Source organism: Artemia franciscana, chromosome 17 (assembly GCF_032884065.1).
Source record: "Artemia franciscana chromosome 17, ASM3288406v1, whole genome shotgun sequence".
NCBI lineage: Eukaryota > Metazoa > Arthropoda > Branchiopoda > Anostraca > Artemiidae > Artemia > Artemia franciscana.
The window spans coordinates 17,027,820-17,052,588 of record NC_088879.1 but is presented as its reverse complement, the minus strand read 5'-3'; the positions used below and the strand labels follow the sequence as shown (position 1 = coordinate 17,052,588).

Sequence of the window (24,769 nt, the reverse complement as noted above, 5' to 3'; positions counted from 1 at the left end):
CTGTGGTTTATCTTTCTGTCCTTTTTTGAAAACTGGCATGACATTTGCTGTTTTCCAGTCAGAGGGAATAGTTTTGGAAGCTATTGACATCTGGAATATTCTTGTCAGGGGTTCCGCTATTTCAGCTGCGGTCTCCTTCAGCAACCTAGGATGGATGCCATCGGGTCCCTTTGCCTTGGATGGGTCCAAAGTTTTTAGGCGCTTGTAAGTATCACAAGCTGTGAACTGGATCGGTGGCATAGGGTGTTTGATGTGGGTGGTCGGCATATCCGGTGGGGGGCATCCAGGGTCTTTAGAGAAATTTGACGAGAAGCATTGATTGAGGGTATCTGCCATTACCAATGGGTCGGTTATTTTGGTTCCATCGCTGGAGGTAAAATGATGGATCGACCTGCGGCTTGGGTTGTTTGAAGTGACATATCTCCAAAATTTTTTTGGATTGGTTTTTGCCTCTAGTGCTATCGACTCCTCATATCTTATGGTTGCTTTTCTGGTCGCATTTCTCAGTTTGTATATTTATACTTTATACTTGTATATTTATACAAATACTTTCCATACACTCTCCAAATAGAACTCCTGTTTTAGACCAAACCCCGTAAATACGCTAAAGAAAATGATAGAATATATAGAAGATTGAAATATATATATATATTAGCCCCATGGTAAAGATGAATTCTATAATTGTTTAGTTCATTCAGGTTTTTGCAATGTGTTAATATTTGTGATTTGGTAAAATCTATAATATTTAGTTTACCTATTGTTGCTAAAGGGAGGGATATATTAACAGGATAAGCTTGTTTTGGTTTTACTTGGTTGTTTTACATTTGCTTTTTTTTCTCATAGGCATGTATTTTGGGGGTGATACCTGACGCGGGATGCCATGGATATTCTGTGGTAGCCACAACACTGTGCTGGGTAGAGAATTTAGAGTGGCGAAACCCTATATAGGCCAGTGTATTCTCCTGATGAGCCCTTATGTTGGGTGTTGCCTCTGAATTGTTTGTCTATATTATTTTTTCTATTGTTTGGTAAATGACGACTTATACTTATTGACGACATGACTGCCTGTCCATATATATATATACATATATATATATATATATATATATATATATATATATATATATATATATATATATATATATATATATATATATATATTATACATCAACTTTCTTGAAAAATTATGTTCATAAAGCTTTTTTTAAAAAGACAATGAATTCAAGGAAATGCTGAGGGTAAAGTATTGAAAAGAAAAACAAATAAAGGGAAAAATATAGATAAACCACTGGGAAAATAGTAAAAACTACCTTTCTTGTCATCTTTTGCCCATAACCACGAGCTTCATCCCTCCGATAGCGCGGTTCATCGCGTCTTCCTCGAACTCCCCCTCCAAAAAGTGATGCATTCTGGAATTAATATCTGAATAAGACAAAGGGTTTTTTGAGTACATACTTTGGGTATTAATTGGGAGAGGGAACATACCCCTTGGATATTGAAGAGCACATTTTTGAATATAACTACGATCTCGTGAGTTGGAATTACTGGTACATACTAATTTTAAGCGAGTGAATTTTTACAAACCTGAGTGCGTACCATCGAAATTTATTGGGTAGGGGGAACATTCTTGAAAAAAGCGCAGTCATAAAGCCTGTTGCAAGTTGAGGGAACTTCTCCAAAGTAGCTATAACTGGATTCAAGACATTAAGTGAAGACGAAAATGAAGATAAGCCTCAAAGCGGATACAGTCCCACACTACCAATAGATGGTGTTTACTCTACAATAAACTCAAGCCTCTAGAACTCAGGCTAAGAACGTTAAGGACTTGAATGCCCGACAGACTGAAAAATAATTCTTAACAAATTTGAAGAAAAAAGGATAGATGGAATTTTAGAATGAGATTTTTTTGTTAAGTCAAATTGCAAAAAAAGGAAAAGATTTAACACTTAATAGCAAATAAATACACAGGCCATTAAATTTTTTTTTAATTAAGAATATTAGAAAATGTAAAGGATACAGTAGTTCAGATTGTCTTTAGAAAGGCCTACCGATTATTCAAATTCGAATAAAAAATTCGAAGGAACAGATCTAGCATAACACTGACCAAGACGACTGATGCATAGACAAGGGGGGATGGGTTTAGGCTATGAGCTAATTTATCCCTTATGAAACCTTAATATTTTAAATATTTTTTTCTTTAATTCCATATATTTATTACATGATTCACTTGTTTATAGCGTTTCTTCAAATGTTTATAGCACTTTTTTTTTTAAATAAAAATGTTTGTAACATTTTTTTCTGATGCCTTTACATTATAAGCTTAAATTTGGGATTAATTTGAAAATTCATATATATATATATATATATATATATATATATATATATATATATATATATATATATATATATATATATATATATATATATATATATATATTATATATACCAGTAATAATTGAAAAGATGCTCAATAAAAGATAAATGAATTTGTCCCTTCCATCTATTTTTTTTTAGAAAGAATAGGGTGAAACAAGTCGAAAAGGGAAAAAGAACATAATAGAAAGAGAGAGAAGAGAAGAAGAACTAAAAGTTTCTTCTAGTTCCAAATACGTGAGGGCACAGTCACGGATGAAAAATAGGGAAGGGGCGTTTCACAATAGGACTTGTCCGAACTTTCGCGCATAAAAATTGTGACTTTAAAATGTTGCTTTTGGCGTTTTAGCACCCTCCCACGGTGAGATAAATGTGCATACACAATTTATGACATCCTAGCAATATTATGATACCTAGGAAACCCTACCAAAACCAAAAATTTTAATAAGCATGGGTAATCTAAAGTTATATCTGTAAATCAGTGCTGGGCAGTTTATTCGAGATTTTTTTTTTTTTAATATTTACCAATTACTTTGAAGGCATTTACCTGGATAATTATATTATTTAAAGCAAATACAAATAAACATAAGCTTCGAATAGATAGTGGAGGAGGAAAATTCCGTTTAATATTTGAATTAAAATGGAATAGTTGTGTTGAGGTTCTTTCAAGTTATTCAGTGTTAATCATGCTTGGATTTACAAATATATTGGAAATAAATTGCTAGGGGTAAACATATTGGAAAGTTGTACAATATATTTGATAAAAAAGGTAAAAGATACGGCATTAGACTTTACAGTCCCTACCGGCGGTGCTGATCTCCGTTTCTTGGCCCTTCAGCCAGGAAGTTCCATGGGGGGTTGGGGGCCAGCCATCCTGTGCTTCCGCACACCCTTCCTGTTTACTTTCCTCAGATTTCTCCAGGTACCCATTTAGAGCAGGGCCAACTCTGGCTAAGCTTACAGGGTCACGCCACTGACCCCCATCCCAAACTGAAGAATTGGATACACCGGGATTCAAACCAGCGTCCTCTCAGACAAAGGATCCCGAATCCAGCGCACCAATCCACTCGGTCAGGACGGCTCCTGGCCGATAGCTGGGAAAAATATTGGATAGTACGTCGGGAGAGGTCTCAGAAGGTTCGGTGCTGCAGTTTTTGAAAAATATATTTTGGATAAATGGATCCAAACTCTAATATTTTAGTAACAATTTGCAAAAGCAACAATAAAAAAACTATTATACCTACCATAAGTGGTTGGGCCATCCAAGGTGCCGGGGTTGGAAGTACAGGTTGTTGCTGACTCTGAACAAGGGCATTAATCAGAGTATTAGCCAAAGCCAGCTTGGCTTCAGATTCCATTTGATGGACCATGTTGGGTTGAGGTCGAAGAAATTGCTGTTCAGGCTCCCCAAGCAACCCTCTTCCTCTTAGTGGTTCTTCTCTTCTTGGAGGATATCTCTCAGTTTCCTGTCTATGATAAGGACCTTCATCATAAACGGACTTTCTAGGGCGGTCACCTCTCACTCTGAAGCCTCCATATTGACCTCCACTTCCATAGGAATCAGATCGGCGCTCCAAAGTTTCTTGCCTCCTCATCTCGTTTTCTTGAAGAAGAGCTACTCTTCCCGAATTTGCATTAAAATAACGAATGTCATCATAATTTGTGGACATTAGACTTTGACGGCTTTGATAGTCATTTCCTCTGAGGCCACTGGAAATTCCTGTATCTTGATATCTACTCGACTGTGTGTAGCGATCATCTGCATTCCATCTTCTCCTTTCGTCACCATAAGCATTATCATTTCGATTATACATATTCAAACTGAAACAAAATAAGACATATTTACATCTGTTCAAACATAACTATTTATTATCTTTTTTCATATATAAATTAAAAAACAAAACAGAGGAAGCCATAGTCTTGCCTCATTTTAAAATGACGAGAAAAGATGGCGGCTATATGTCCAATAACAACACAAAAGCTTAGCAATATATAAAAAAGATAATATGCCACATTAAAACCATAGATGTTGTGGTCCCGTAAACTTATCAAATAACAATCAATCAATCAATCAATCAATTTATTTATAACCCATCTATAAAAAAGAGGGCGGAACGCCCTTAAGATGGAGTAATAAGAGAAAAAAAAGCTACAAATCAACACAAACAAACAATGAAATAAGTAATGCTGACCATGGGTGAGACACTATCGACATAGAAGAACGAAAATCATGAAGCCTTTTATCAATAATAGATGTAGGAGAAACTAGGCGGAATTTGTTCATTAAGTAACTATTTCTAGTCCAAGGAGGGTAACTGAGAAGGAATTTAGCATAACGAAAATATACTCTACGAACAGATAGTTTCTGAGGTTCACTAAAAAACTTCCAAACCGGACAAAGAGAAAGAAGATGAGGTACAACTAGGCTATTATAAATTTTCGCAAGATTTAATTTATCAATATGTTTAATATTAGATACAATTGAAGCATAAGCAATTCTCAGTTTTTTCTTCAAATTTTCAAGGGGTAATTTCACAGTTTCTTTCATATTTTTTCCAATAGGCGTTCCAAGGTAAACTAATTTTTGAGAAAGGGGGACTTGAACATTAGCTAAAGATAAAAAAAATAGGGTCATTTGTCTCTTTAAAATTGGAAGCTACAATGGCAGTTTTTTCTATGTTGAAAGAAAGTCCAATATTTTTATATTCATTGTAAAGCTGATTAAACGCGTTTTCACATCCACTAAAAATACGGCTTAGATTCAAAACGTCATCTGCAAAAGTTATTAAAGACAAGTTAAATCCACGGTGAATACAACTAAAATTAACAGAATTTTGGGCATTTAAAACAGAGTTGTTAAATAAAGAAGGTGAGGTAAGGCCACCTTGACGGACTCCTTTCAAAATATCAAAAAGGGAAGATCCCCCCTTTAACTTCGCCTTAAGGTGATGGTACATATACAAAAGGCACTTTACTATACAAAAATTTACCCTCTCTTTTATGCGCTTCAAATAAAACTTGGGAAAAAATGCATGAGTCGAAAGCACGAGCAACATCTAAAGCACAAAGGATAATATGGTGTCAAATTTCTTCGACCTAGTACTTCGATGTTTCACTAAAACTGGTGGTAGTATCGATCTGTATTTATCACTTCTGAGAAGATATTGGCCAAATTCAAGGATTAAACTGAGACGACGCTCTTGAAGAGAGGGAATTTGTAAAGTGGATAATGCTAACTTATATTCGGTAAAAGCATCGCACAATATTACTTTTACTGCTCTTTTTTGTATTGACTCAAGCTGGTCACTTAGGTAAATAGTGTTATTGACTTGTGGGCCCCATACGGGACATGCATACTCTAAAATTGGTCGAATGTAAGTAAGATAGGCTATCCTTAGTTGTGTCATTGAAAAACCAAATCGACGCATTAGTATAAGTGTCCGCATCGCACTATTTGCCTTGTTGATAATTATATCGACATGGAGGCTGAAAGAGCAGTCGATGCTAAACTTGACACCAAGCACTACTGCCGAAGATTCACTAGGATAAGGAGGAAGAGGGCACACAGTCTCTCTTCAGGGGATTAAAACGAAGGATTTTAGTCTTTCCTTCGTTGATTTGGAGGCTGTTCGCAGTACATTCATCTTTGAAGTTGTTGATTATTTCGTTACAGAATTGGGGGACAGCCTCAAACTTCTCAACAATGTACATCAGTAGGACTGACAAGTCGTCTACATACTTAAATCTTTCTTCATAGCCGGAAAGGATGAAATTTATCACTGCCAAAAACAGTAGACTAGCGAGCTTAGTACCTTGTGGGGCTCCGCATGTAAGCTCGACCCATTCGGAGTCGGTATCTCCTGGGAAAAGACTGTAAACGCACTGATAGCGGGCTTGTAAAAAATTGATCACTAAAAGGAGAATATGTTTTTGCGCACCCATGGTGCGTAGATTTGTGATAGCAACGGAATCAAACAGTTCGTGGTAACGAAAAGGAGCGACCCGGCTCAATAGTAACCAAAACTCTAAAAAATGGAATTTTGATACCAATGCCTACATCAAAAGAATCGCATTTTAATGCTGATTTTAAATATATAAGTTTCATCAAGTTTAGTCTTACCCATCAAAAGTTACGAGCCTGAGAAAATTTGCGTTATTTTAGAAAATAGGGGGAAACGCCCCTAGAAGTCATAGAATCTTAACGAAAATCACGCCATCAGATTCAGCGTATTAGAGAACCCTACTGTAGAAGCTTCAAGCTCCTATGATTCAATACAAAACCAGTTGCTAACTTCATTTCCTACCTTAACCGCAGCTGTGTTATTCTTGTACATAGCACTAATCACTTTAGTGTATTTGTCTGGTTTAGCATACAAGAATAAAAGCTTTTCAAAAGCTCTTCTATTGACAGAAATGAACGCTTGCTCATAATCTATAGAATGTGCTTTTGAATTTTGATACGGCTTTCGTTTAATGAACCATTGTTGTAGGATAATGAAACTAAAAGGTAAAAAAACAAGAGCTAAGAGCTCATATGGCACTTGTGACGAGTTCGGAAGAGCCGAGAGCTCATATGGTACGAGGTCGGAAGAGCCAAGAGCTCATTTGGACGAGGTCGGAAGAGCCGAGAGCTCATATGGTACGAGGTCGGAAGAGCCAAGAGCCAAGAGCTCATTTGGCACTTGTGAGAAGGTCAGAACCTAAAGTTAAACTTTATAGCACAAGATCCTTCTAAATATCAAATTTCATTAAGATCTGGTCACCCTTTCGTAAGTTACAAATACCTCAATTTTCAAAATTACCTCCCCCCTCCCAATTCCACCAAAGAGAGCAGATCCGGTCCAGTTATGTCAGTCACGTATCTTAGACAGGTTTCTATTCTTCCCATCCAGTTTCATCCTGATCTCACCGCTTTAAGTATTTTCTAAGATTTCCGGTCCCCCCAACTGCCCCCCCCCCCCAATTACGTTTGATCCGGTTGAGATTTAAAATAAGATATCAGAGTTACGAGGTCCTTCTAAATATGAAGTTTCATGAAGATCCGATCACTCCTTCGTAAGTTAAAAATACGTTATTTTTCTTATTTTTCAGAATTACCCCCCCCCCGCAATTGAGCGGATCCGTTCCAATTATGTAAATTACGTATGCAAGACTTTTGCTTATTTTTCCAACCAAGTTTCATCCCAATCCCTCCAATCTAAGCGTTTCCCATCATTTTAGGTCTCCCCACCCCAAACTTCCCCCAATGTCACCAGATCCGGTCAGGATTTAAAATAAGAGCTTTGAGCCACGATATCCTTCTAAAAATCAAATTTCATGGAGATCCAATCACCTGTTCGTAAATTAAAAATACCTCATTTTTTCTAATTTTTCAGGATTAACCCCCCCCCCCCCAACTACCCAAAAGAGAGCGGATCCGTTCCGTTTATGTCAATCATCTATCTAGGACTTGTGTTTATTTTTCCCACCATGTTTCATCCCGATCCCTCCACTCTAAGTGTTTTCCAAGTTTTAGGTTTCCCCCTCCCAACTCACCGCCCCCATCACCAGATCCGGTCGGGATTTAAAATAAGAGCTCTAAGACACGATATCCTTCTAAACATCAAATTTCATTGAGATCCGATCACCCGTTCGTAAGTTGAAAATACCTCATTTTTCCAATTTTTAAGACTTACTCCCCCCCCCCCCAACTACCCCTAAGAGAGCAAATAAGTTCCGATCATGTCAATCATGTATCTAGGACTTGCGCTTATTTTTCCCATCAAGTTTCATCCCGATCCCTCTACTCTAAGTGTTTTCCAAGATTTTAGGTTTCCCCCCTCCAACTCCCCCCAATGTCATCAGACCCAGTCGGGATTTAAAATAAGAGCTCTGAGACACAATATCATTCCAAACATCAAATTTCATTAAGATCCAATCACCCGCTCATAAGTTAAAAATACTTCATTTTTTCTATTTTTCCGAATTAACCGGCCCCTACTCCCCCCCCCCCCGATGGTCAAATCGGGAAAATGACTATTTCTAATTTAATCTGGTCCGGTCCCTGATACGCTTGCCAAATTTCATCGTCCTAGCTTACCTGGAAGTGCCTAAAGTAGCAGAACCGGGACTTTAGGTTTTCTCCCTCCAACTCCCCCCAATGTCATCAGATCCGGTCGCGATTTAAAATAAAAGCTCTAAGACACAATATCATTCCAAACATTAAATTTCATTAATATCCAAATACCCGCTGATAAGTTAAAAATACTTAATTTTTTCTATTTTTTGCGAATTAACCGGGCCCCCACTCCCCCCCAGATGGTCAAATCGGGAAAACGACTATTTTTAATTTAATCTGGTCCGGTCCCTGATACGCTTGCCAAATTTCATCGTCCTAGCTTACCTGGAAGTGCCTATAGCAAAACCGGGACCGACAGACAGACCGACAGACCGACAGACAGACCGACAGAATTGGCGACTGCTATATGTCACTTGGTTAATACCAAGTGCCATAAAAAATTAATAGAGAATAGTTATACCAGTTGCTACATAAAACAGAACAAGTGAAGTTTTGTCATAATGATTCAGTGTTATAAAGAATAATCCTCTCTTTATAACTTCCTAGTTTATATGAAAAGCCCAACTCGAACATTCAATGATTCATATTTGTGTCAAATGGAGATAACTGCTGTTTTGAACCTCCTTTTGTTAAGTTCAAATACTTTTCGAAACTATCAAGCTCAAACTTCAGGCACTCTTAAACTGTTCCAACCTGTTAATTGGACTTGAAATTAAGAAGGATTTTAGGAATTAACCTGTTACACGCAGTTGTTTATGCTCAAAAGTAATAATGATTTTATATTAGCTTTCATGGGTTGATGTAGCTTTGGTTTAATAAATCGGGATAAGAAAATGATTCTATTAAATTTCAAATTCTGTTTAATTATAAATATTATTTTTATCATATTATTTTATTATTAAATATTACATCAATTATTCTTCATGATTATATTTTTAGATTATACTATTTAAACTATTCTTATTATTTTACTGTTATTATTTAAGCGTATTATTGTTATTATACAGTATATTATTTGATATTATACCCGGTTATGTTATTGTATATTATAATATATTATATTCTTTTTAGAACAAATACATTAGATTTATATAGTTGTAGAATTTGAAATAAGATTTTAATTTTATTAAGATTTTTGGGATTAAATAAGGCGGTTAATGAAAAAGAAATTGGCTAAAAAAGAAAAAACACTTATGGATTTCTGGCGAACTAACACGCTTTTAAGGAAGAAAGAGAAGTTTTGTGACTTAGATTTTTTGACGGTGAATGCAGGGTGATGATTTTTCTTCTTTGAAAAAGAAAAACTTGCCTTAAAAAGGTGCTTTATATTAAAAGCCACACTCAAAAAGCTGATTAAATATATGGATGTTAAAGAGCATAAACTATAGTTTGGGCCTTAGTGGCCAACCTTAGATACTTCGCCAACCTGGAGAACGCAAAACGCTTCATGTTCAACTGGGATTTGTCAAAATATTATCCAAAAAAAAATTATTTAGTTTTATATACTATTATCAAATTTATATTATGTTGTGCAGTTTTTACATCATATGTAGATACGTTATGAAATTCATATATGTTATTAAATTTACAGTTTTATATGTTATTTATCATTTTGTTGTTTATATTATTATCAATATTTAGATAATTATTATTTTTTTTAATGAATTTTAATACTTTTTGGAAATAAATCTTGTTTTTAGGTTAGTCAAGTATTTTGGTTATGTCAGGGACACAGTGGACGAAAAAATAATGCCCTCTGGATGATGCCTCAAAGAATGTAAAATATGTGTTTTTTCGATTGGCTTCTGAATCACTCATTTTTTTCCTTTGTAGGCGGCTTTTTCCTTTGTTTCCTTTGTATTATTTTCATTATTTAGATAATTATTATTTTTTTTAATGAATTTTAATACTTTTTAGAAATAAATCTTGTTTTTAGGTTAGTCAAGTATTTTGGTTATGTCAGGGACACAGTGGACGAAAAAATAATGCCCTCTGGCTGATGCCTGAAAGAATGTAAAATATGTATTTTTTCGATTGGCTTCTGAATCACTCATTTTTTCCTTTGTAGGCGGCTTCAAATAAAATAAAGAATACTCTACAATTCGAAAGATCAACAGCAAAGTTAAGGAGACCAGATGATGCTAGCCTAGTGGGAAATATTGCTGAAGCTTTAAGTGAGTGCCTTTTTAGAATCCAGGATATAAATGTTTTTTCTACCCCCTCTTCCACTCAAAAACAGAAATGTTTTCTTTTTACTTCTTTAAGGGAACTTGGTATCAGCTGGGAAAGATAGAAATGTATGGCCAAGGTGAGTATGATCGTGCTCGTACAGTTGGAAGTGGGGCAGTGCTGGTTCTCGCATCTCTTGTGGCTGGGGCAAAATTTTGATTAGTGCAAACTAAATTTTGACAGAATTTTGATTTTATTAACAAAATATTTTAAATTTATTAATTGATTAATACTTTTTTTGTATTGTTTAACTTATTTAAATTACTATTAATTACTCTAATTTAATTATCATTTTTTATTTATTTTCATTTTACTAAATAATTAGTAATGTATTAATATTTTCGATTTATGAACTGTGCCGTCTACAAAATATACAAAAAAGGACTACGTTATTGTAGCCGTTACATGATTGATTTAAAGTTTTGTGTCCCTAAAATTTCTGCACCATGGACAAGTGCCCCCTCTGTCCCTCCCCAAAAACTGCCTCTGGACAGAGGTAGGGAGGAAGAGGGATATGGGGAGGGCGAGGTCATAAGAGTTTTATGCAAGAAGAAGATGAAAAGAAAATAATTTAATTAACTGTTTTTGTTTCTGAATACTTTGTCTCCCTCTTTGATTTTTGCCCTTCTTTTTCTTTCTTTCTCTCTGAATTACAGCAATTACTGACTGAAAAGTACGCACTGCAGTTTTTTAAGATAAATTTACTTTTAGATGGTACAATTAACTTAGATGAACCCTCATGGAAACCGCGAAAACTAAGGACAAGAAGGAAAAATAAAGTTCTTCCTGTTTCATCAGAAGAAGAAGAGGATACAAACCAAGTAAAGGAAGACATTTCAACGAGACCGGGTAAGTTTCTTTATTAAGTCTTCTGCTTTGAAGTAAGAGTTGTTAACTCATACCCTTTGGCATGGCCGTGCCCGGGATTTATTTCGGGGAGGGGGTAAAAAAAACATCAAAAATTCGCTTATCTTCATTTTTATACGGATACCGATAAGTGAAATCAAGACATCAATTTTCGGGATGAAATTGATGTGACTGCTGAAATTTAGTAGTTCGAGTCTTTTCTGCTTGGCAAAAAACTACTTTAAAAAATGCTATAAAAAGTGGAAAAAAAAACGAGGCACATTTGCACTTTCCCCAAGCTCTTTTTAAATTTGCCTCATGAAACGCACCAACTTTTAGACTACCAAAGGTTAAACGTACATATTGTTTAGATTGCAAGGTTGATTAAATCTTTAAATTTCCTGAGTTTCACTTTATTACAATCTTTACAGTTGGGGGAGGGGGGGGGGCAAAAATTTATTGTTCAAAATCTTTGGGGATTCGTTGCTTTTTCAAGGAACACTACAAAAACATCTTAAGGTTCAGCGGAGGGGGGGGGGGATCTGGAAAGGCCCTTTTCTTTTTTTATTATGGTTACTGCTTATATTAAGACATTTTGCGACATTTTAGGCTACGTGAGGATCTTTGCGTAGTTGGTAGTTTGATGATCGACAGCCGTTCTCCTGCTACCACTACTAACAACTCACTGCGGTACCGAGTCGCCTGAGGCCAACACAGATACGCACGCTACTCCCCCTTCCCAACCTATTCGAAGCCTCCCTCTTTTCACCCTCCCAGGTAGTTCCTTCTTGATGATATCCTCCCATCCCAAGCGCAGGCGACCTGCTTTCTGTTTAACCCTAGACGGTTGGCCGAAAAGGACAATCTTCGGCAATCTGTCATCCTTCATCCGCAAAACGTGACCTAGCCATCTCAACCTTTCATCATAGCCCTAGAAAGTAGGATTGAACCACAATTTTCGTGTTGCCTACTGTTTGAAATACGGTCTGTCAGCTGGGTACCCAGAAAAAACCGTAGGCAATTTCTCTGGAAAACATCTAGCAAACTTTCGTCTGCTTTTTGGTTCACTCATGCTTCAGAGCCATATTTGACCACTGTCATCACTGTAGCTTCCAAAATTGTAATCTTGGTTTGTAGACTTATTCTTCCAGGCTTTATTTAAATGTAAAAAAAAAACACCTTGAGCCTTGGCTGTTCTATTTTTAACATCTTCGCCACTCCCAAAGTCTTTGCTAATAATGCTATCAAGGTAAGTGTGGCTGTCCACCTGATCAATTTTTTCGTTACCCAACGTCACCTTTTCATCTTCACTGATTCCAAGCCTTATTGACTTAGTGTTCTTATCATTGGTTTTTAAACCTATTCTAGCTCTCTGAACTCGCAAAATCTCTGAACTCGCAAAACCTCTAAAAGTTCATTCATTTTGCTCATACTTTCATCTAATGCTTATATCATAAGCATAATCTAAGTCTAGGAAAGTTCTCTCTCCCCATTTGATTCCATGGTCTCCCATTGCCTTTCCTGTGCTGCTTAAGACAAACCTCCTCAAGATAAAATCCATCTAAATGATCCATATAAAGGGGGGCAGCGGTTCTCGATTTCTCTATTTCTTGATACCGCCCGGAGGACTCGGAGGACCGGAGGAGGTTGAACCTGAAATTAGCAACCTTTGGCTCGGTCCTCCACGAACATAACCGGAGGCACTTCAAGCACTGCATCTGTATCGTCTCTTAGGAAATCGCAATACGTGATTAAAACACTGGAGGTTTCTGACGAGTTAGATATAGGCGGGTGGTTCTCTGCTGTATTTTGAATGGCATCCTTGCTGATGGTGGTGGTCGAGATATAGTAGTACATTAGGTTCAAGGAGGCTCTTTCCGAGGTTTTTGATTCGGTAATCGAGAATGATTCCTGATTCCATCGCACTTCATATTTCCTGAAACCATTAAGAGGTTCCAGGTCAATCTTGATAGGAGATATACAAGCCAGCTAAGTTTTTCGTTTTACGTTTATCTCTTCTTTGCACTTTCAATGTCATTTCGTCAGGTTGTCCTTTTGCGTGTACAAAAGGCTGGAGGCGAATGAATTTGACGATTTTGATGTCATGGAGATAGTGGGAGGCACTTTCGGTGCAGTTTTGACATCATTTCATCAGGTGTCTGTATGCGCGGTCGAACCTCTTGGGGTGGGCTAATTTGACGAGGTTTAATATTAGTAGACAGTTCAAAGCTCTGCTTCAGATGGTGCCATTGTTGCGTTCCAATGCCTCAATACTCAATACAAATACAATACTCAATACTCAATACAATGCCTCAATACAACTACAATACTCAATACTCAATACAATACTCAATACAAATACAATACTCAGTACTCAATACAATACCTCAATACAATACTCAATACAAATACAATACTTAATACAATGCCTCAATACAATACTCAATACTCAATACAAATTGCAGAGGTCTGCTTCGTCTTTGAACTTTTTTTTTTTTGAGTTTAGTAAGAAAGCCTTTTTTTGTTACTTCTCTTGTTGTAAATTGCACTTCCTGGCTGAAGGGCCATGAAACGGATATCAGCACTGCCAGTTTGGACCTTAAGGGTCTAGTGCCGTCTTACTTACTTACAATTAAGTGATACATTTGCTCTAGATATATTGCTGTGCCACAGCCTTGTATGCAGCCATATTGGTACGGATCATCATAGGAGCAATTTATTGCGGAAATTATTCCATATATGAAAGGGGTTGTCCCCTCCTCGACGCCTCGCTTTTTGCACAGAAGTTTGACTCTTTCTCACAAACCTACTCTTTAAAACAACAAAAAACTTTAGCGCACAGAGCGAGGCGTCAAGGAGGGGACAACCTCTTTCATATACGGAGCGATTTCTGTTCGTTTAAATTTTAATGTTGCTCCTTACTTGCAGTTAAAAAAACTTTTTTGTTTGTTTAATTTCTGCACTTTTTGAATTAATGCATGTTTTGATTTTGGCTCACTGCACATGAATATTAATTTTTTTTGCTAAACGGGTTTCTCATAGTTTTGATCAGGTGATTTTGATAAAAAAAAGGGGTGGGGGAGAAGGCCTAGCTGCCCTCCAATTTTCGGTCAGTTAGAAATGCAACTAGATTTGTTTTATTTTTTGTACAAACGCTTTTGTTAGTAATAAACATACGTACCTTACGAATTAACTTACGTAACGAACTTCTATATTTAAGTGTTTTTATTACGTATATGAGGGGGTTTGCCCCCTCGTCAATACCTAGCTCTTTACACTAAAGCTTGAATTTTATCCCAAATCTTTAAGAATGACCTCTGAATCATAAAGGCCGTAGAATAAATAGTTGAAATTACTAAAAATACTTTAGTGTAAAGTGCAAGGTATTGTGGAGGAGACGAACCCCCTTTTATACGTAATATTTTACGTTCGTTTTAAGTTTTAATGCTACTCTATAATTCCAGGTGAAATTTTTTTAATTTATTTATTTTTTCATTGTTTTTGTTTAAATAATGCTAGAAAATCCTGCGCCCCCTTCATGGAAATTCTCTTCCCTCATTATAAATTCCTCATAAGCTAGACGAAAATAGCAACGAAGACCACACTGCCTTTCTATAACAAACAAATACAAAGTAGAGACAATAGGGAAAATCTTTTCAAGACAGTGGAAATAAGTTCTGTGGATATTTCGGCCCTATGTCCAAGGGCCGTCTTCAGCACAATACAAGAATAAGAGAGAAACTATATATATCAAACAGTTCGTGGTAATGAACTGTAGTAAGGACCGACCCGGCTCAATAGTAACCAAAAACTCTTAAAAATGGAATTTTGATCCAATAGCTACATCTAAAGAATCGCATTTTAATGCTGATTTTAAATATAGCCTATAAGTTTCATCAAGTTTAGTCTTACCCATCAAAAGTTACGAGCCTGAGAAAATTTGCGTTATTTTAGAAAATAGGGGGAAACACCCCCTAAAAGTCATAGAATCTTAACGACAGTCACACCATCAGATTCAGCGTATCAGAGAAGCCTACTGTAGAACTTTCAAGCTCCTATCTACAAAAATGTGGAATTTTGTATTTTTTGCCAGAAGGCTGATCACGGATGCGTGTTTATTTTTTTTCCCCAGGGGTGATCGTATCGACCCAGTTGTCCCAGAATGTTGCAAAAGGGCTCATTCTAACGAAAATGAAAAGTTCTAGTGGCCTTTTTAAGTGACCAAAAAAATTTGAGGGCACCTAGGCCCCCTCCCACGCTAATTATTTTCTCAAAGTAAACGGATCAAAATTATGAGATAGCCATTTTATTCAGCGTAGTCGAAAAACCTTACAACTATGTCTTTGGGGACGACTTACTCCCCCACAGTCCCCATGGGAGGGGCAACAAGTTACAAACTTTGACCAGTGCTTACATATAGTAATGGTTATTGGGAAGTGTACAGACGTTTTCAGGGGGGTTTTTTGGTTGGGGGAGGGGTTGAGAAGCGGGGGATATGCTGAGGGAACTTGCCATCGATGATTTTGTCATGGGGGAAGAAAATCTCCATGAAGGGAGCGCAGAATTTACTAGCATTATTTAAAAAAAAACAATGAAAAAATAAATATGAAATTTTTTTTCAGCGGGAAGTAAGGAGCAGCATTAAAACTTAAAACAAACAGAAATTATTACCCATATGAGGGGCTCACCTCCTCCTAATACCTCGCTCTTTACGCTAAAGTATTTTTAGTAATTTCAAGTATTCATTCTACGGCTTTTGTAATTGAGGGGTCATTCTTAATGAATTGGGACAACATTTAAGCTTTAGTGTAAAGAGCGAGGTACTGACGAGGGGGCGAACCCCCTCATATATGTAATAAAAACATGAGAATACAAAATTCTATGTAAGATAATTTATAAGTTACGTATATCTTTTACTAATAAAAGGATTCGTAAAAAATTAAAAGTTCTATTTGGCTTTTTAAGTAACCAAAAAATCAGAGGGCAACTAGGCTTCCGTTTTTAAGTGTTCTAGAGTTCTAGAGCCGTTTTTAAGTGATCAAAAAACTGGAGGGTACCTAGGCCCCCTCCCACGCTCATTTTTTCCCCAAAGTCACCGGATTAAAATTCTGAGATAGCCATTTTATTCACCATAGTCGAAAAACCTAATAACAATGTCTTCAGGGACGATTTACTCCCCTGCATTCCCCGTGGGAGGGGTTGCAAGTTACAAACTTTGACCTGTGTTTACGTATAGTAATGGTTACTGGGAAGTGTACGGACGTTTTCAGGTTTTTTTTTATGGCACTTGGTATTAACCAAGTGACATATAGCAATCGCAAATTCTGTTGGTCTGTCTGTCTGTTGGTCCCGGTTTTGCTACTTTAGGCACTTCCAGGTAAGCTAGGACGATGAAATTTGACAAGCGTATCAGGGACCGGACCAGATTAAATTATAAATAGTCGTTTTCCCGATTTAACCATCTGGGGGGGGGGGGAGTGGGGGGCCGGTTAATTCGGAAAAAGTAGGAAAAATAAAGCATTTTAACTTATGAGCGGGTAATGGGATCTTAATGAAATTTGAAGTTTGGAATGATATTGTGCCTCAGAGCTCTTATTTTAAATCCTGACCGGATCTGATGACATTGGGGGGAGTTGGAGGGGGGAAACCTAAAATCTTTGAAAACACTTAGATTGGAGGGATCGGGATGAAACTTGATGTGAAAAATAAACACAAGTCCCAGATACATGATTGACATAATCGGAACGGATGTGCTCTCTTTGGGGTAGTTGGGGCGGGGGGGGTAATTTTGAAAATTGAGGTATTTGTAACGAAAGGGTGACCAGATCTTTAATGAAATTTAATATTTAGAAGGATCTTGTGCTTTAAAGTTCTAATTTTAAATTCCTACCAGATCCTGTGACATTGGGGGGAGTTGGAGGGGGAAACCGGAATTCTTGGAAAACGTGAAAATTGGGGTATTTTTATCTTACGAATAGATGATCGGATCTTAATGAAATTTGATTTTTAGAAGGAATTCATGTCTCTGAGTTCTTATTTCAAATCCCAACCAGATCTTTTGACATTGGGGGGAGTTGGAATCGGGAAGTGGAGGAATCGGGGTGAAGCTTGGTGGATAGAAGAAACAACTGTCCTTGATACGTGATTGACAGAATCGTACTGGATTCGCTCTCTTTGGGGGAGTTGGGGGGAGGGGTTCAGTGATTTGGCGAGTTTGGTGCTTCTGGACGTGCTAGGACGATGAAAATTGGTAGGCGTGTCAGGGAGCTGCACAATTTGACTTGATAAAGTCGTTTTCCCAGATTCGACCATCTGGGGGGCTAAAGGGAGAGGAAAAATTAGAAAAAATTAGGTATTTATAACATATGAGTGGGTGATCGGATCTTAATGAATTTTGATATTTAGAAGGACATCGTGACTCAGAGCTCTTATTTTAAATCCTGACCGGCATTAAGCCTCTTATTTTCCTTTTAAATCAATGATTCATAGAATTTTGTTAGAGCTCATACCATATGACATCTCGGCTCTTAGCTCTTCTTGCCTCGTCACAAGTGCCATATGAGCTCTTAGCTCTTGTTTCATGTTTAATCAATAAACTTGCTTGGATACAACTTTTGGGTACCTGTTGCAGAATGTTATATAACTGTTTTCATAGCTGAAGATTAGTGATTGGTGAGGAGCTACTTAAATTTATCGGTTATAGAAGTTTAACCACTCAGCCAGTTTTTGTCATATGTGGTTGCAGAGAACCGTCTCTATTTCTATTATTACTGTAAGCTGAGGGAGGGGATATTGGAGCTCTTGGGGCTCAATAAGGCCTGTCTAGGAAGTTTTGCCCGGTCCTACAAATCATTGGAATCTGTAGGACAGTAGTTTTTGGAGAAGACAGTAGGATCCAAGACGGGTCAACTTCTGGTGGCAGCTTCATATCACCTGTGAATACTGAAGACTGTTGAGAATAGTGTCCAGCACATGATCATGGTTTCAAACGTGACCGATTCATGCAATAAAATCTACCATTTTTAGCGTGGGTAAGATAAGATCTTGGGAACGTATCAACCGTTACCGTTTTAATTAGAACCGTTTATTTTATGTTTAATCAGGAAACTGGAATTTCTTGATTAAACTGGACGTTTAATCAGGAAACTCAGGAATTGGCTGCAACTTTTAAGTACCTGTTGCAGAATGTTATATAACTGTTTTCATAGCTGAAGATTAGTGATTGATGAGGAGCTACTTAAATTCATCGGTTATAGAAGTAGATGGTTGGACCTTTTATTTTTGTTCAGTTTTTTCTTGTGAATTTTAAATATGTTCTTATATTACAGGATAACGATATGGGTGGTGAGCAACAACAGAAATGTAGTGGCAGCATGGATGGCAGACGTAGTAGCAGCAGTGGCAATACTAACAAAAATTTGTTCATACTTTACGCTAAAAGATACAGAGCTCAATGTAAGTATTTCATCAGTACTGCACATGCTTTGCAGGGGGTGTAATATTTTTAAAGTTTGTATAATAAATTTTGAATACAAAAAGCATGGGTAACTTAAAAGAGTGGAAACTGGCACTAGAGTCAACAACAAAAAACTATCAACATTATCTAGCGTTTGGCAACACCTGACATTTTTTAAACTTAGTAATTATTTTTCGCCAGGAACTGAAATCAGACATTATCAATATTCTACTAACAACTCACTATTAACAATTCATTGCAGCAAGTAGCCGCCTGAGGCCAACACAGCTACGCACGCTCTTCCTCCGTCCCAATCTGTTCAAAGTCCCCCTCTTTACACCCTCCCATGAGGTTCTCATTTTCCTTAAATCTTTCTTTGTGACATCGTCTCATTCCAACCGCAGACAACCTGCTTTCTGTTTAGCCCTAGAGGGTTGACCAAAAAGTACAATCCTCGGCAATCTGTCATCCTTTGTCCGCAGATCGTGCCCTAGCCATCTCAACGTTTCTCTCAATATAGCCCTAGAAAGCGGGATTGAACTACACTTATTGTGCGGTCTATTGTTTGAAATACGGTGAGTCAGCCGGGTGCCCAGAACAATCTGTAGGCAATTTTTCTGGAAAACATCCAGCTAATCTTCATCTTCGAAGTCCATAAAAATGATCCCTATGAAGAGGGATAGAACAAAGACCTGCTTAAATCCCGATTTAATACGAAACCACCTGTCATCCTCATTAATTAGGGTATGAATACCCGTGTTTTACCAAGAACAATGACTAAATTGATTATTAAAATTAGTTAATTATTATTATTACACTGGGAAAATGCCGAGTTTTGCCTGACGCTAGATGGTGCTGATAGTTTTTTGTCTGCACTAGCGCCAGTTCTCACTCTTATAAGTTACCCTTACTCTTTGGTTGATTAGTTAACATTTTCAAATCTAGACGAGAGTTGCATTTTTAGGCCAAATCAGGCCAGCTTGTAGTTGGACGTGTCCTATGTGTAGTCTTGTCTTTATTGTTGAGAATAGAATATGGGATACTTGAGAGGAAACTGGTGCTAGTCCCGAAGGGAAATACCAGCAGCGCCATCTAGCGTTCGACTTTTTGTTTGGCCCTAAACTGCTAGAGACTTGTTCCGTCAGGTGTTTTAAAATGTATGGGAGGGTTTAGGAAGCAGTATCATGTCACCACCATTCATGACCTGTATTTAATTATAATTCTTTTAACCTAGGTTATATTTATCTATTATTTTTTTTTGGTATATGTACTGGGCCTATTTCATTTTGCTAGGTTCCATTATCAAACCAACTACTAACTGTGCTCCTACTGTTACTTTACTGCATTGTGATATATCAGAGTTACAACCTAGTTTGGCCTACTTCTGTTTGATCCCCGCCCCCTTTTGATAAAGGCTTCCGGATGCAAAGTCGAAATATCCAGGCTTTTACTGTTATTAATGAAAAAAACTTGTTATTTTTCATGGTCCTATTCGAAATATTGTTATCGTTTTTTCTATATTTTTATTTTGATGCTTTAGAAAATTATTTTAATTATTTACCTTAGCCTATTTGTGCAGACTAGATTTTACCTTAAAATAATTCTTCGAAAGCAAAAACACTCATTATTTATATAACAGGGAATTTACCTATAATACCGTAGATTAATTGCACCGTGCATCTAATTTTCATCTAAAGAGATAAAAAATCTCTTTGTAAACCACTTCCAAAGCAACCAGTTAGCATCAAATTTAACGAAAACAAAATAAATACGTATAAAACATTCATACAAAATGACTAAGTGTAAAAGTACAAAAATCATATAAACATGTAAATGCTTTATTTTAGGAAAAAATACTTTACTTACGCAATTTTTAGCAATACCGTTTTCATTTCATCGATTTTTTGGATAAACTTCGGAAGGAGCTCATTCGATGGGTAATCAGAAGTTCTACTTTCCTTTTTAAGAGTCAACGGGATCGGAGGGCAGCTACCCACTCCTACCCTCCATCCCCACACGCACGTTGTATTGTCCAGAAATGCATTTAATAGAAATTTGAGACAGCCATTTCATTTAAAGTTGTCCAGATATCAAATAACAAGGCTTTCGGAGTTGAAACAAAAACACCCAAAACATGGAAGAAAGTGTTTTGAGTTCTGCCTCGGGGACATTTATGGTTTTTATGGAAGTGGTGGTTGTACAAAACTTTGAGGAGTCTTATTTAGTTGAAGAGTCAAAGTTCTAACTTCCACCAAGATGCTAAAAAACGAGAGAAAGCACTACTTTGGTGAAATATAATACCAATCCTTGCTTGAGATATACATATTATAGGTTCAAACTTTTTCCTCGAAGATTTTGATATAAAAAATAAAGGTAAAAGTTTTCAAAACCACTACTCCATTTTTAAATTCATAACCCATAACAAAATCCTTTTCTTAACATTCTCGAAGGATGACCAAGAAATCGACGAACGTTGCCAAAGTCTTCCCACCTTCAACTAGGTTTATAGCTTATAAACTTCACAATTAGAATCAATGATAGTGCCACAAAACTCCATGATTAGGTTTGTCACATTTTTCCCAAGGATAAAACCCCTATAAAACTCTCTGTAGTGCTCGTAAACTGTACGAAATGGCTTTATTACTGAAGAAGGAAACTGATGTTTTGAATATTTGATAGATGGTAATGGGGGTCCTTAGAACCACAAAACTGGGTCCTTGCAATTTATGTTCCTTTCTAAAATGGTGTAAATAGCGGCTTACCGCATGGAGGGGGAATAGGTATTTTTCTGGAGGATGGATAATATTTCAGAGTATCTTTCTTTTCTACATTGTTTTTTAAGACCCATAAAATAATTTCGCCCTTTTTTTGAAAACATTTTTGACATTTTGAGCTCTATGAAGATAGGAAGAGGGGCTGCCCCCACTGCAGGGGCGTTATTTAAAATAAGGCGGGGGGCAACTCCCCTCTCCAGGCCCAAATTTTTCCCCAAGGACCTTAGTTCCTACCCCCCTGCAAAAAAAAACTTGTCAAGACTAGGATAAGCGTGCATAATTCAAGTCAAACAGTTCGTGGTAACGAATCAAACAGTTCGTGGTAACGAACTGTAGTAACGAGCGACCCGGCTCAATAGTAACCAAAACTATAAAAATTGAATTTTGATATCAATAGCTACATCAAAAAGAATCGCATTTTAATGCTGATTTTAAATATACAAGTTTCATCAAGTTTAGTCTTACCCATCAAGTTACGAACCTGAGAAAATTTGCCTTATTTAGGAAAATAGGGGGAAACATCCCCTAAAAGTCATAGGATTTTAACGAAAATGACACCATCAGATTCAGCGTATCAAAGAACCCTACTGTAGAAGTTTCAAGCTCCTATCTACAAAAATGTGGAATTTTGTATTTTTTGCCAGAAGACAAATCACGGGTGCGTGTTTATTTGTTTGTTTTTTGTTTTTTTTTTCCCAGGGGTCATCGTATCGACCAAGTGGTCCTAAAATGTCACAAGAGGGCTCAGTCTAACGGAAATGAAGTTCTAGTGCCCTTTTTAAGTGACCAAAAAAATTGGAGGGCATCTAGGCCCCCTCCCACGCTCATTTTTCCCAAAGTCAACGGATCAAACTTTTGAGATAGCCATTTTGTTCAACATAGTCGGAAACCATAATAACTATGTCTTTGGGGATGACTTACTCCCCCACAATCCCTTGGGGAGGGGCTGCAAGTTACAAACTTTGACCAGTGTTTACATATAGTAATAGTTATTGGGAAGTGTACAGACGTTTTCAGGGGGATTTTATTCAGGGGGCTGAGGAGAGGGGGCTATGTTGGAGGATCTTTTCTTGGAGGAATCTGTCATGGGGGAAGAAAAATTCAATGACAAGAGCGCAGGATTCTCTAGCATTACTATAAGAAAACAATGAAAAATAAACATGAAAACGTTTTTTCAAATGAAAGGAAGATGTAGCATTGAAACTTAAAACGAACAGAGATTATTACGCATATGAGGGGTTCTAAAATACTTTAGCATAAAGAGCGAGGTATTTAGGAGGAGATAAATACCTTGCTCTTTATGCTAAAGTATTTTTAGTAATTTCAACTATTTATGCTACGGCATTTCTGATTCAGGGGTCATTCTTAAAGAATTGGGACAAAACTTACGATTTAGTGTAAAGAGCGAGGTATTAACGAGGGTACAAACCCCCTCGTATACATAATAAAAATATAAGGTTATGAAAGTTTGTTACGTAAGTTAATTCTTAAGTTACGTATATTTTTTACTAATAAAAACGTTCGTTAAAAATTAAAAGTTCTAGTTGCCTTTTTAAGTAACCAAAAAATTCGAGGGCAACTAGGCCTCCTTCTCCACCCCCTATTTCTAAAAATCGTCTGATTAAAACTAAGAGAAAGCCATTTAGCCAAAAAAAGAATTAATATACAAATTTCATTTTAATAATTTAAGAGCGGAGAGCCAAAACCAAACATGCATTAATTCAAAAACGTTCAGAAATTAAATAAAAAAAACTGATTTTTTTAGCTGAAAGTAAGTTGTTGCACTTTACGCTAAAGTTTGATTCTTTGCCACAATTCTACTTTTTAAAACAATTAAAAGCTTTAGCGTAAAGAGCGAGGGGTTGTGGAGGGGACAACTCATTTCATATACGGAGTAATTTCTGTTCGTTTTAAGTTTTAATGTCGCTCCTTACTTTCAGCTAAAAAAAATAGTTTTTTTTATATTTAATCTTTCATAAGAAGTAGATGACCTATTTCCTTAATGATGAGACTTCACATGCGGTACATATGTATAAATATTAATGAGCAAGCACAATGGATCACTATTTTTCGCCTTTTTTGCATGAAAAACGAGCTGGGATTAATTTAAAAAAATTGCTGGTTGAGGTAAAGAGCAAATTTGAAGCTTAAAATGAGCAACAATTTTAAAGTTATTTCATGAGTTATTATTTTTCTCCAAATTATTTGGGGGGGGGAGGCAACTGTACTCTTACCCTCCCCCACCCCAAAATGATGCTATAGCTCAAAATGCATGGATTCATTCCAAATGTACATTTTCTAATATATATATATATATATATATATATATATATATATATATATATATATATATATATATATATATATATATATATATATATATATATATATATATATATATATATATATATATATATATATATATATATATTTATATATATATATTATTCAGGATGAGATTCTGATTCCAAGCCCATGCCTATTTCTAGGCCATCTCAGTATTACGTTGATTGGAAAATTTACCTGAAGGATTACAATTTATATATTTTAGGATTCTTACAACTCAAACTTCTCGTCTACCCCCACCAATCACATCAAAACCAATACATTTATTTATATTTGGGAAATATTGCCCAATTTCTTTAAAAAAACATATGGCCGACCAACCATGAAAGATCTTAATTACAATTTCTTTTAAACTGAATAACATACAAAATGGCTTGAATGAAAAGAATGAAGTTCAAACAACCACTCAGATCCATACTTCAGGCACGACCAAAATTTGTCGATTTCTTCTTCCTGAAAGGTCGAACTTTTTGTCTACGACAATGGAACTCAACCAATCACACTGATCACCTATCGATTTATTTATTTTCGCTTATCTTTTATCTATATTCTAATTTAAACAAATAAAGATGACAGTCGTACTCTAAGAGAACTTATTTGCAATCTCAATTGCATAGTCACTTACCAAGGGCTTAGAAAATTCCAAGAAATAAAAATTATAACAACTATTCAGATCCGTTCTCCAGG

General features: G+C 36.4%; 1 protein-coding gene across 1 annotated transcript; it reads right to left on the bottom strand.

The window, feature by feature from the left end:
• Positions 1 to 1,190: 1,190 nt before the first annotated feature.
• Positions 1,191 to 24,769, bottom strand: LOC136037501 (uncharacterized). The gene is made up of 3 exons (XM_065720219.1): positions 24,708 to 24,769; positions 3,618 to 4,194; positions 1,191 to 1,409 (listed from the first exon to the last, which is right to left on the bottom strand). Exons 2-3 carry the CDS (start codon positions 4,185 to 4,187, stop codon positions 1,191 to 1,193), a joined length of 789 nt encoding a protein of 262 aa, XP_065576291.1. The 5' UTR covers positions 4,188 to 4,194; positions 24,708 to 24,769.